Consider the following 13969-nt stretch of genomic DNA (forward strand, 5'->3'; position numbering starts at 1 on the left):
ACTGAAATGATTCCTAAGGCAGAGACCAATTCCGAGCATGGTGCCCGAGTTGGCTTAATAATAACAGGTGTTGCTTTTCATTAGAAAAAAGAGACGCTTATTTTAAAACCTAGAACATGCCAAAAAGAGGAGAGGGGCGGGGAATACACCAAAAGCCGCACTACCAAAACCAAAACTGACGTAGACGCTCTCTCCTTAGCGCTTCTTCCTTCCTGCACATCCTTTACTTTAGGAGGTCGTAATGCAACTCAGGGCAGGATTTATAGTTGGCGTTCTTCATTCAGGATTCATTCCCAAGTTGGTCTTCACACTACTGGGATACTCTTAAATGTTACTTAAGACGTTCAAGAGCCTACCCGGTCACGGATGGAACTGCTGAATCGCTATAGTGTAAACCCAAAACTAATAAAACACTGCGTTAACTGTACAGGAATTAAAATTAAAAACCTAATTTTTTTAAAAAAGATGTTTGAGACCCGAAACATTACGACGTTAAAGTGTAAGCGACAGAGCGGTCGCCTGTTAACAGAGGTCAGCGCCAGTGCTCAGCTTCTCGAAAGGTGGACTTTGGTATGTAGACGCAGCCACCTGTTTCCCGAGACTCTGTCCTCAGGACAGGCTCCCAGCAGTGGAATTGCTGAATCAAGTGGGATAAACATTTCTAAGGTTCCTGGCATCATGTCCAACTGTCTTCCCAGAGGGCTGTCAACATGATCGGCCATCTGTGAGGATCTGTGAGGACACCCCTGTGCACCAGCCCAGCCCCGTCATCCATCCCACAGTGGGTGCCTCCTGTGTACCTGGAAGATACCACGCAACTGCGGACACGCTGGGAGCAAGTCCTCCCCCACGGCGCTAACCCGGGGCTCGCCTTTTATCCAGTCCTAAATCGTGGCACAGTATGGTGTCTGGTGGCACTGTGCATTTGCTTAACTGTTAGTGAGGTGTAACTTGTGTCCCTATGTTTGTAATTCTTTTTGAACTGTTTCCAACCCACTTCCCTACTGGTGTCAGAGGTCACATAGGAAGTGACAGAAAAACCCCTTTCTAAAGATATTATCCTCTTTTAAGAAAAACAAAAACAAAATGCAAAGCAAATGCTGGTAAATACTGAGGTGGGAGGGACAAGATTTTCTCTGTCATCAGAGGTGGTTTAATTGCCAGCACACAGAAACGTAAACCCAACTTCCGGCCAACAGGGCATTTCAGAGACAATCGGCGCCCTGCCGTGGCCAGAGGCTGTCACATCCGCAGCGTGCTTCTCCTGGACGGGCCACCTGTCCCTCACAAACCTGGTGGTGCTGCTCAATTGTCCGGGAGCTGGCCCTCCAGGCTCCCACACCTTTCGTGTGAACGTTAGCTTAGAATCAAAATGAAAGTTTACTCAGTAGGCCACGTCATCATTCCTCGGCTCCTCCCCAAGATGCTCTGCGGAACGTTCGATCGAGATCCCCCCTGACGCCAGGGAGAGGCTGTCCATAATCCGCAGGTGGCCCAATGGCCTCGAAGGGCCCGGGCCCCTGTAGAGGTCACCCTGCACTGTTTTGTGTGTCACACATCACAATGCCCGCGGCGGCTCACAAGCTGGCCTCCCCCTCGGGCTTCCCTCAATGGCACAGTCTGGTAGGAAGAGAAATGACTATGCCTGAGGCCAAAAACACAGAGTGAATCAACTCAGAGACACGCTCGACCACAGACACACAGAATGTGGTAGCTGACTGCGTCAACTCGGCTAAGCCCAAGGTAGGAAGATATCTGATCAAACGTTATTCCAGCTGTTTCTGCGAAGGTACTTTTAGATGCGATGAACACTTCAGTCACTGGCCTTTGAGATCAGATCACTCTCCCCAGTTCGGCTCCCCAACCAGTTGAAGGTCTTAACAGGAAAAGATGGCGGTCCCCCAAAGAAGAAGAAATTCTGCCAGCAGCCGGCCTTTGGACTCAAAATGTGACTCCTCTCTGGGTCTCCAGGCTGCTGGGCTACCCTACAGATTCCGGGCCTGTCAAGCTTCCACAATCACGTGAAACAATTCCTTAAAATAAATCTAGACAGACAGATATGGACGGACAGACAGTAGTTCTGCCCTTTATCTACAGGGGATATGTTCCAACACCCCCAGTGGATTCCTAAAATCCTAAAACTGCGCAAAGTACTGCACCCTACATATATACTGTGTTTTTCCTATCCATACACACCCATAATAACGTTTAATTTATAAATTAGACACCTTAGAGAGTAACAACAATAATAATAAAATAGAACGGGGTACCTGGGGGGTGCAGTCAGTTAAATGTCCGACTCTTGGTTTTGGCTCGAGTCACGTTCTCAGGGTTGTGGGATCAAGCCCCATATTGGGCTCCGTACTCAGCATGGAGTCTGCTTAAGACTCTCTGCCCCTCCCACTTGTTCTCTCTCTCTAACAGAATAAATACAATAAATAAACCTTCAAAAAATAAACAAAATGGAACAATTGTAACAATAATCTGCAATAAAAGGTTACATGAATGTGGTCTCTCTCTCTCTCAAAATATCATACTGTATTGTAGCCATCCTTCTTGTGATGGCGTGAGATGACAAACTGCCTACATGATGATGAGACAGGGAAACTGAAGGACTCCATAAAAATCTGCTTTTTGGGGGCACCTGGGTGGCTCAGTCAGGTAAGCATCTGCCTTCGGCTCAGGTCATGGTCTCAGGACCCTGGGATCAAGCCCTGTGTTGGGCTCCCTGCTCAGCAGGGAGTCTGCTTCTCCCTCTGCCTCTGTGTGCTCTCTTTCTCTCAAATAAATACATAATTTTTTTTTTAAATCTGCTTTTTGCTCCTTTTCCTCCTTGGGCCCATACTTTCACTTTACACATGCCTTGTAATGCAAGCAGCATATGTCCTCCTTGTAAGGGACAAGGAGTTAATGAGTTCTTCAGAACAGTGCATCTAAGGAAGGACCCAGGCTGCCAGCATCAATGAGATGAAGTGGGGTGAATAACGCAGGCCAGGCCACTACCGACCTTTCAATGATCCATGAGGAGGGGTAACTGAAGCCACGGAAAGGTAACCATGGCAAGTGGACCCGCAGATAAGGGGTGGTCCCCTCTGCTGGTTCTGCTTCTCTGGAGACCCTTACTCACACAGCAGGTCGCAACACGTGGACCCCAGGTAGAAAACACTCACCCCGTGAGCCAGACCAACACGTCAGGAGTAGAAAAAAGCCTTGTGCATGAAAATATTCACTTCAGAATGGCTGATAACAACAAAGCAAAAACAGGAACAACAGCAAAAGCCAATGAGCTAAATACTGACGATGGGGGGCAACGTCAGCAAATCGTGACGTGTTGATCAGACTGTCAACCAACCGACAGTCCTAATTATATAGAAACAAGGGGACTATCAGACAGCAGAATCTCCGGAGCACAGCACAACCTCCCCTTAATCCCTGCTTCGCCCACTGCTCGGGGAAATTTCCACTCCTGAGGAATCCAGTTCTTCCATCCATGAACACAGGGCGACACCCACTAACTTCCCAGGGCGGCTCCAGTGTTGCGACAGGTGTGCACGGAGCCCACTGGCTGGGCCTGCCACAGAAGATCAACAAGGTCATGCTGCTAACACCGGTACCCATGTGAATGAGGACGCCAGCAGAAATCAGAAACAGGCATTGCCTCATGTGAAAGAAAAGGACTCCTATTAGAACACATGGGATAGCAGAAGCCTAGGGCCGGAAACACCATGCCCCCCGCATCCCGCCACAGGGTCTCAGGCTGGGTTTGAAGCCGGCCTGAAGCCGGCCGTGACGGGTGACACCGGGCACTGCGAGGCCCAAGCCAAGCAAAGAGGCAGCCCGTTCATCTGGCATTCCAAGGAAGACCAAGCACAGGAATTCTTACAGAGCAGCAAAAGCGGCAGCGGCCAATCTGTGTTCTCTCTCGCTGTCAAAGGCCCCGCCCGCAGTATCCCATTAACTCAACAAGGACTCCGAAAAGCAGGTGCTGTTTTCCTCCCAGGTCTCAGATGAGGTTCAGGAGGTAAACTTGTCCAACCTAAGCCACGCAGCTAGTAAGCGAGAACCCAAGCTGTCTCGATTCCAAGATCCACACTCTTAACTATGCTTTTCTGCTTTAGGCCTGCTTGTGCATCAAGGCCCTTCCATAATCACCTATCTACCGCAACGCCACCGTTAAAGCAGCAAGCACAGGCAAATTCCTGCTGTTCACACCCCTGCAGATAAACACAGACACTGCCGGTGGCGACTCTTCTCTGGAATAACCCTGCCTCTCTCCGGAGCTCCCCGTGCTAGGAGTAAGTAGAGATGCAAGGAATATCCAAGCAACAAAAACAAAAAACAGATACATAAAGCACACAGCTTGGCACCAACTTTATAGTAAGTACCTTCAAATATACTCCCTGTCCTGTTCATTCTCAGAAGGACAGTAAGCTCATGCTCCTTCCTCCTCAATCAAGATCAGAAAAGCAAATGATGCCCTATACACATCGAAACTGTGCGCTCGGATTTCACCCAATGCTGCAGAAAGAGAAAGTCGTTAATGCACCACCCTTCTTTAAAAGCTCAAGCGACACTTACTTCTCAGGCGACCCTGAGTGGCCCAGGCACTTCCTTCCTGACATGTTCCCGTACACATCATCCTCATTATCATCCACATCTTCATCATCGATGCTTTTCACATCGAGCTTCTGGTACCCAAACTCCCCATTCAACGACAGCGAATCAATTTTCCATGAGCTGCTGCTCTGACTTCCATTGGAATTTGGCCCAAAGGGGCTTTCAAAGGCCGACATGATATTGATGGAGGAGCGGTCGGAGTTCTCCTCTGAGCTCTCCCCTGCCCCGGGGATCTTTTTAAAAACATCGCCAGAGTTCTGCTCCTCTTCCTCATCATCAAAAGAGATAATGTTGGTCACCTTCTTTTTCTTCTTCCGCTCCTTTCTACTTTTGGCATCTGGCAAAGGAAGACATGGTGTAAGAAGAAGCAGCAGGCAAGATAAAGCCATGATTGAGCCATTTTGTATCTAGATTGTGGAAAATACTCTACTCCTGAAAAATAAACAAGATAAATTCAGATTTTTTTTTAATCCTTGGGGTAAAAAAAAAAAATCTGTCTGCAGGAGACCGAACAAAATGGATGTGGGGCTCTATTTCTGATCTAAACCACCATGCCACAGAGCATACCTACCACTCGTCCCTTGTAATAAGCACTTCGATGTACAGGATGCTTCCATTCTGTAAATGACTTTCACGGTTTCACTTTGGAAAATACTCTCCTGGCTGACTGATGCAACCAAGAACACCAGTTTGGGGTGGTGGTCAGTGGCTCAGCAGCCACAATTCGCTGCTGCTCCCACCGAGGGCAGCATCTCCTTCTCCACCCCCTGGGACGGGGGCTGGCTCAGTGCTTGATTTCACCCATAGCATGCAGCAGAGATAACGGTGGGTTCTAGAGCCCAGGCCCCAGGAGGGACGCACCCCCCTCGAATGCTGCCCTGAAACTGCCAGGGAAGGAAGCCAGACTAGCTTGTTAGAGCATGGGGGGTCATGTGTAGACAAACAGATGCCCCCACCACCGGTGAGCACTATTTCCAGGCACATAAGTGGGACCATCTTACATCTTCCAGCTCAGCCACCAGCTCAGGGCAGCCCCACGAGGGAGCCCAGGTGAACCAGCAGAGCCATCTTGCCAATCCACAGACTGATAAAAAAATAATAATAATAAATCCTGGCCGTTTCAAGCCACTACATTTTGCAACTGTTTGTTACACAGTAAAGACTAACTGAAAGAGAAATCAAGGCTGCCTTGCTGCCCAGTACTTCTAGAAGTCAGTTTGTCCATCACGTATCTTAATCGTCAGACTTGGGTGTGAGACACTTGGAGCTGACTCCAGACATTCCATTCCCGTCTCAGCCAAGCTGTGACATGGCGATGCCTCACCAGTGTATCAAACTCTGAGACAGTGTCAAAAGCAGTGAAAAGGACACTCCTTGGGTGTACAGATTCCAGGATCTTTGGTACACAAAGCCCTCAAGAGTCCTCTTTCCTGTGTCCTTCGCCTGGGGTCTCTACTGGAGAAGGAGCGGACAAGACAGATAAAGCCAGCATATATCAAAGACGCCCCAAGATTCTGAGTTTTCACCATCATTAATAATTCCAAAGAGATGGCCGTGACTACTGCCTCGTTGAAGGGATTTGAGAATGCCAGCACTATGTACTTAAACCCAAAATTTCCACTTCTGCTGTAGCAACATTCTAGAGGTCCCAGAAGGCTCAAGGCATATTACAAAGTTCTCACAAAATGGGTCTTAAATAAATCAACTTGCTTGGGCCTCCCGAGCCTAGAGTCAAAGCTGACAACTCCTGCCTTCTCCTTGGCCTCCACTTAAACGTCACCCCCGCCCTCACCAACAGTGCACATTCTCCATCGCGGCCCATACCTGGCTTGCATCTCATTTATCAGAAGGATAATTACTTATTTGTATAATCTGTCATTAAATATCTATCCTTACCCAACCCAAAAGAGACTGCAGGCTAAATGCCAGAGATCTTCCTAGTTCACTGCCTAGCACAGAGTGCAGGAAATGAACACATGAATGAATGGATGAAGGAATAAATGAATGAAGACCAAACCCATCCAGTTTCATGTGACCAACACACCCTCACGGTCATTTTGCTGTCAGTGCGCTGAATGCACTCCCACCCTAGTGCCTTCACGTCTCAGCGAGGCTCTCGGTCCCTTTCAGAGCGAGTAAGGGGAAGAAAAATGAACACAAGCGCAAACTAAAAACTCAAGTGCATGGGATTTCCCTTGGCGCTTTCAGACCACGAGGTGTGTCCCCCTCAGCCACGGTCAGCCGACCCCTCTGTTCAAGCTCCCACACCCCTTCTCACTCACCAGAGCTGACGTGCTTGGACACGACAGGCAGGGGGTCGGTGTCCTGCTCCGGTTTGATGAGGATGGAGACGGCGGATGATGCTGTGATCTCCCTGAAAAGGCTGCTCACTCCTTGCGTGGATTCCTTCAGCAGGGACGTCACATTCTGCGTTGACTCCTTTAAGAGGTCTGAGACGGTAGGAGCAAACTTACTCTGCCCATTCAAATCCTTGTTGTCGATGTTGATTGCGAAGAGGATGGAGTTCAGACCTGCCCAGAAAAGGGACAAGTCTGGAGTCTCCGCCTTAGGGAAGTCACACTCCAACATGGTAAGTGAGTGGCAACGATAGATACACACGAGGGGACATGCTGATCCCAAGCACTGATTTAAAAACCTCCCACAGGGGCGCCTGGGTGGCACAGCGGTTAAGCGTCTGCCTTCGGCTCAGGGCGTGATCCCGGCATTATGGGATCGAGCCCCACATCAGGCTCTTCCGCTATGAGCCTGCTTCTTCCTCTCCCACTCCCCCTGCTTGTGTTCCCTCTCTCACTGGCTGTCTCTATCTCTGTCAAATAAATAAATAAAATCTTTAAAAAAAAAAACAAAACCTCCCACAAAATGGGGCCACGAGACACCAGTTGTCACAGCAGATGAGTCTTTCCCAATCCTCTCCCTCTCGGTCAAAGACAAATAAGAGGTCAACCCCAGGGAGGTTAAGACGTAAGTTCTGGGGTCGGACGGTTAGACCCCAGCACTGCTGCTTTCTAGGACACCTTGGTCAAGCCACATACAACCTGAGCTTCAGTTTCCTTACCTGTAAAATGGGGACGAGAGTATCTTTCACAGGGTATTAAAGACAATCACCCACCAAAAACACCCAGTTCAGTAAGCAAACATGTGCACCAATATCATTACTATTATTACTTCAGGCAAAAGCTTGCATTGGCCTACACAGGACATCACGGTCAAAGCCTGACTTTTCCTCATCAGTGGACAAGAAGAACATAACTCTCAATATGTGGGACTTAGTATAAACCTTCAGGAAAGAAAGGGGAAAAAAGGCAAGGGAGGATTTGAAAGAAAGAAGCAAGTTACCCACTTCTGTTGGGCTCACCCTTTGAGTGAGAGTCAAACTATAAACAACCTAATGATTCACCAACTAACATCAATCCAGGGGCTGCCACACTGACAATCGTGGACATGACTCTTCACCACACTTGATTCTCTCACAGCCCTGTAAAAGCAATTCCCATGCTCTCAGGATCCCCACCTTGCAGAGGAGGGAAGTAAGGGTGACAGAGCTCACAGGATCTGCCCCCAGGTCACCAGCCAGGAAAGGGTAGAGCCAGGTTTCAAAGCCAGGTCTCCTGCTTCCAATTCTCCGGGTCTTGCAAAGCCACAGCCCAAACCCCCAATCCTATGCTTTCTCTGCCAGGGTATCCAATTTGAGATAAATGGATTCAGTGACCAAAGCCACTAAAGGAAGGACAATAGCTAGTGACTCATTAAGTCAGGGAGGGACAGGGAAAATCACAGCTTCTCCTGGAGTTATAAGTTCCCTCCCAGGCAGGGACTCTGCTCACCGAGCTTCAAGGACCCATCACCCCTGGCCTAGGCCAGGCTTACCAGCTGCCATGGTAGGAAGCATGCTAGACCTTTCTTCATCCATCACAAAAGACCAGTCTTCATAAAAAGTGCTGCAAATGAAAAGAGAAAGGGGAAAAGTTCTGAACAGTGATTCTCTGCATCCATTGGCCACACAGCCCCCTTACATGGCTCCCTGGAAAATCCGTGCCTGCTCATCCCAGAGTGGATATCCAAGGTCTCCGCCCAGCCAAAGCTTCCGGGTATAAACAAAGGATTGACCGTATATATCCTACAGCTTCCTTATTGGTGCCCTGAGCTTGAGCATACAGAAATAGGCATGAGATATAAACGCAGTTATTTATGAAGCAGCAAAGGAGAAGGGGACAAACAGAGGGATGGCATCCAGTCAAGCGAGGTCTCTAAGACACAGGCAGGAAATCCGACCTGGACCCCTGGGCGCCATGACCAGGCTACCGCAAGAGACAACTTCAGAAAGAAATGACAGAGTTCCACGGCTCAATCAACCAGAGCATTTGTACATAATACTTGCTTGGGCTGCAGACCCAAAAGCCCAAATAACCCCTGGAAAGGGCTGGGAAGCTAAAAGGTGCCCACGAATCTCAATGGCAGGAGAAGGAAAGGGGTCAGCAAGGCCTACAGGGTATGTCCAAGTTCGTCCTGCAATAATGGTACAGCCAAGTCTCTGAAGCAGGTGCCCCAGTCCAGTTCCCCAGCTCTGTATCCGACCCCTGCTAAGCAGTAGCATGCAAATATCTTCAACCCCTGACTTTCCTACCAGGTCAGAGAACTCTCAATTGATGGAGTCAAAGCTCACATTGCTCAAGCACAGCCAGTGCTAAGGGCCCTGCAGTGCAGCAGGAGACGTGACCCGTTCGCGGTGGAAGGGACTGATGCAACAGACAGAACAAAGGAACGCCCCACTTCCCATACACTGACCCAGCAGAGTGGCAGCCTAAGCACAAACTACACGTTCAGGCTGGCACTGCCACGGTCCCTCCAATTCCCAAGACTGTGATGCTTTACAAATCAGAGCCAGTTTCCATGCATGTGAATGAATTTGGTTTTTCCACATCTAGTTAGATAAGTGGCTAGTGATTTGGGTAAGCTCAACTGTGATAACAGCTGGATTCATTTCGACTGCTCATTCTCATAGTCGACCTCGATACGGAGCTGTACAACTCTGAACTACTTGAAAATCATCTGTTGGAAAGAGCTTCATGAAAATTCATTGAGGGGATGCCCGGGTGGCTCAGTCGGTTAAGTGTCTGCCTTCGGCTAAGGTCATGATCCAAGGGTCCCACGATCGAGCCCTCCATCGGGCTCCCTCCTCAGCTGAGAGCCTGCTTCTCCCTCTCCCTCTGCTGCTCCCCCTGCTTGTGCGCGCTCTCTCTCCCTCTCCCTCCCTCTCTCTCTGGGTCAAATAAATAAAAATCTTAAAAAAAAAAAAGAAAGAAAATTCATTGTAAGAAACAGGAGTACGTTCTCCTCAACTAAAACTGCCTAATGCTCGGGGCAGGGGGGTGCACCCAGACATCCACAGCCTGGGGCTCTGACCTAAGCGGCACACGGGTGCGGTCAGCACAGTAGTCCTGGCCCCCATGCCTTCCATTTCCGATGCACAGTCTAAGTATACAGCCGGACAACGCACCACAGGCACCATCAAAGGGAGAACTTCCGGAGTATTTGTCAGAGCCTTCGTGCACAATCCAGAACACCTAACATATTGCTGGTAGACATGTGACCATGAGCGGCACAAAAGAACAGAAGAGGAAACAAGCCAGGGAACACATGGCAGCATATAAAATCATGGGAATGCATCATGGCACGAATGAAATGCCAGGTTTCGAATTAAGTGAAATTAATTCGCTGAAATTAAATCCTCACTGTTGAGGATCTGGGCACTGCTAATGTGGAAGCTATTCAAGGAACCCACACAGGATTGATCACTGTCCCTTTGCACCGTCAGGTGACACAAAGTGACAAGTCTAGTCCACCATTCTCAGACGGTAAGTAAGAGCCACGGACATAGACACAGTCACCATTAACATCATGAGTATAGGAAGATGACAGCACTGTCACATGCTTTTGAAAGGAATGTGGCTGACAGTACTAGGGCTGATGTGTATTCAGTGCCCTCCCCCCACGGCTATGCGACCCGCACACACCCCTACTTTGCTGCGCTAGGCTGTGGCCATGTGACTCGCTGGCCAATGAAACATGGGTGGAAGTGAAGTATCCCTCTGGGCAGAAGCTTCAGAAGCAGTGCTCAGTTCAACCACATCCCCTTTTCCTACCCTGGCATTCATGAAAGCATTTGTCAAGAGGGAGCTTCTGTCAGCCTGGGCCCCTGAGACGGGAAACCCCGACTCATCCACGATAGACGCGTATCAGGGGGAAGAAGTAAACGTGGCTGTTTGTGCTGTTTGTTAGAGCAGCATAAACTGACCTATACTAACTGATAGGGTCAACTGTATGTTTACGATCAAGGAAAAAAAGGAAACATCATAAAATAGTTCTGTTTTGTTTTGTTTTTTAAATAACAATTGACTTCTCTCCCCAGCACAAAGCTTCTCTATTTTCTTTCAGTCAGTTTGGGATTGAGTAACCTCAAAAAAATAGAAGGAATTGTAAGGAATCCAGCACAAAGGAAAGACAAACACAAAACTGAGCACTAAACACCCAGTTTCTACCGAGAAAGAAACTCTGAATCTGAAAGGAACCCAAATTAAAATTCCACCAAACGAAGAGCAGGCTGTACCCCGGGACAACAGCTCTCTCCACATTCCACACCAGATAATAAGCATTTATGGAGTACTTGTTGTATGCAGGTGCCATGCAGAGCACTTTACGAGCATTCATTCTCTCGCAATAATTATTCTCTGACCAGCTGTGCCCTGAGCACAGCAGAATACACTGGGACTGTAAAAGCGGAACGTGCGTGCCCCCGATGAGGAGACTGGGATACAAACCCAGGCAGTCAGATTCTGCGATTCTAACCAGTTGGCTACGCCTCCCCCCGGAAGCCCATCCCCGGTACCTGAGCCTGCTGCGGTCGGCCAGGAGCATGTGCAGATAGCGCTCCAGGGAGTGTTCGTTGAGGGCACAGCGCAGCCAGGCCCGGCCGCGGCCCACGTCCGAGGCGATGTGGCGCAGGGAGTAGAAGCGCGGCAGCTCGTGCTTGCTGAGGACCTCCTTCACGTAGAACCAGAACACGGGCTCTGAGGAGAGAAGGACGGGCATGGTGGCACTCGGCCTGGGACGCACATCGTTGTAGAGTGACAGTCCCTAGGCATTTTTCAGGATCGTAAAAAGGTTACTTCCTCACCACAGAAAAGGAAGATATGGAAGAGTAATTTTGCATCCGGGTTTGTTTCTTTACTTGTCTAGATCATGAATGTTTTCCTGTAACATTGAAAGATCTTTGAAAACATGGGGGCACTTGGGTGGCTCAGTCATTTCAGCGTCTGCCTTTGGCTCAGGTCACGATCCCAGGATCCTGGGATGGAGCCCCGAGTCGGGCTCCCTGCTCAGCGGGGAGCCTGCTTCTCCCTCTCCATTTGCCCTCCCCCCACTCATGCTCGCTCGCTCTCTCTCTCGCTCTATCTCAAATAAATAAAATCTTTTTTAAAATGTAAAAAAATAGGGGCGCCTGGGTAGCGCAGTCGTTAAAGCGTCTGCCTTCGGCTCAGGGCGTGATCCCGGCGTACCGGGATCGAGTCCCACATCGGGCTCCTCCGCTGTGAGCCTGCTTCTTCCTCTCCCACTCCCCCTGCTGTGTTCCCTCTCTCTCTGGCTGTCTCTCTGTCACATAAATAAATAAAATCTTTAAAAAAAAAATAAAAATAAAAATAAAAAAAAATAAATAAAATGTAAAAAAATAATAAAGATCTTTGAAAACATGATTTTTGATGGCTTCCCAATGAAACATATTTTAACCATTTCTCTACCTCTGTGAACATGATACATTGCCAATCTTCCCTACATACTGCTTTGAACCTCCTTGTCCATAACTGTCCTCATTCTAGTTCTTTAGAAAAGATTTCCATATGTCTGAGAATAGGAACAGATTTAAGGATTTAAGGGAAAGCTAAAAACCTTTGGGGTTTTTTTGTTTTGTTTTGTTTTTTTAAGATTTTATTTATTTATTTGACAGAGATAGAGACAGCGAGTGTGAGAGGGAACACAAGCAGGGGGAGTGGGAGAGGAAGAAGCAGGCTTCCAACGGAGGAGCCTGATGTGGGGCTCAATCCCAGAACTCCGGGATCACGCCCTGAGCCGAAGGCAGACGCTTAACGACTGAGCCACCCAGGCGCCCCTAAAAACCTTTGTTTTTATCCACAAAATAGTTACTGGATCTCCTCACATCCCACCTTTTTCATCCACACACAGATTTTTTTCATAATTTTCATTCTAGTATATACCTCATTTTGTGATCCATTTTCTTCACATATGCTCATTATTTTTTTTTAAAGATTTTATTTATTTATCTGACAGAGATAGAGACAGCCAGCGAGAGAGGGAACACAAGCAGGGGGAGTGGGAGAGGAAGAAGCAGGCTCATAGCGGAAGAGCCTGATGTGGGGCTCGATCCCATAACGCCGGGATCACGCCCTGAGCCGAAGGCAGACGCTTAACCGCTGTGCCACCCAGGCACCCCCACATATGCTCATTAAACCTTTTCCACGCTGCCAGTAATAACCAGCCACACCAGCAAGAGCTGCTACCGTGTGCGGAGCACTAGTGAAGAACCCGCCACTGCACTGAAGATTGGACACCTGACCTCAGTCCTCACAAGCACCAAGGCCATGTCCATAACAGGTACAAGGGCTGAGGCCCGGCCAAGGCGGCAACTTCGCCCAGTGATACGCAGTTAGTAAGCCCTAAGGCAGAATGGGACCTCGGGGCTGCCTGACTGCAGAGCACTAACTCGGCCAGCCTTGTGCGGTGACGGAGGGCTCTACCCTCTTCAAGATGCTCATGTTCACAACTGCTTAATATCTCAGGGGACGCGCTGCCGAGTCTTTGCTGCCAGATGGGGACTCTAATCCAGGAGCTCGACAGGCTCATAGACCCTTCTGAGATGAGACAGGATCTTTCAACCTTCCTTCTGAAAGAACGTAAACACACATATCTCCATAAACTGGACACCGGGTTAGTAAGTTCACTCGAATAATTCAATTCAGCTCAGTCAGCATGGACTGCATTCCTAATGGGAGTCATGGACTGGGCAAGGCTGTGGGCTACGAGGGAGACAATGGGTTCATCCCTGAGGAAGCTTCCTGTCGAGCAGGCTGGATGACGGTGCAGAGATCAGTCGAGAGAATGGCCCTGGCAGCTCACTCAGCCATGCTAGGCTTCAGATTCCTCTCCCTTGAAATAAGCCCTGAAGTACAGAACAGCCCAGAGATACTACGGTGACCAGAGGAAAGGGAAGCAGAGCCTGAGCACGATGGCCAGAGCACGATGGCCAGGCCACGATGAC

At 49.0% G+C, this 13969-nt stretch overlaps 1 protein-coding gene across 2 annotated transcripts in view; it reads right to left on the reverse strand.

The window, feature by feature from the left end:
- Positions 1 to 13969, reverse strand: part of SNX29 (sorting nexin 29) — a 510975-nt gene that overhangs the window by 437732 nt on the left and 59274 nt on the right. For both annotated transcript variants that reach the window (XM_045777903.2, XM_045777904.2), the window contains 4 exons: positions 11525 to 11705; positions 8506 to 8576; positions 6900 to 7148; positions 4579 to 4954 (listed from right to left, as the gene is read on the reverse strand). In XM_045777903.2, the coding sequence (XP_045633859.1) occupies positions 4579 to 4954; positions 6900 to 7148; positions 8506 to 8576; positions 11525 to 11705 (877 nt within the window). The remainder of the gene's footprint in view (positions 1 to 4578; positions 4955 to 6899; positions 7149 to 8505; positions 8577 to 11524; positions 11706 to 13969) is intronic.

The sequence above is a fragment of the Ursus americanus genome, chromosome 2, assembly GCF_024610735.1.
Source record: "Ursus americanus isolate L20-20 chromosome 2, mUrsAme1.1.p, whole genome shotgun sequence".
NCBI classification, from domain to species: Eukaryota; Metazoa; Chordata; class Mammalia; order Carnivora; family Ursidae; genus Ursus; species Ursus americanus.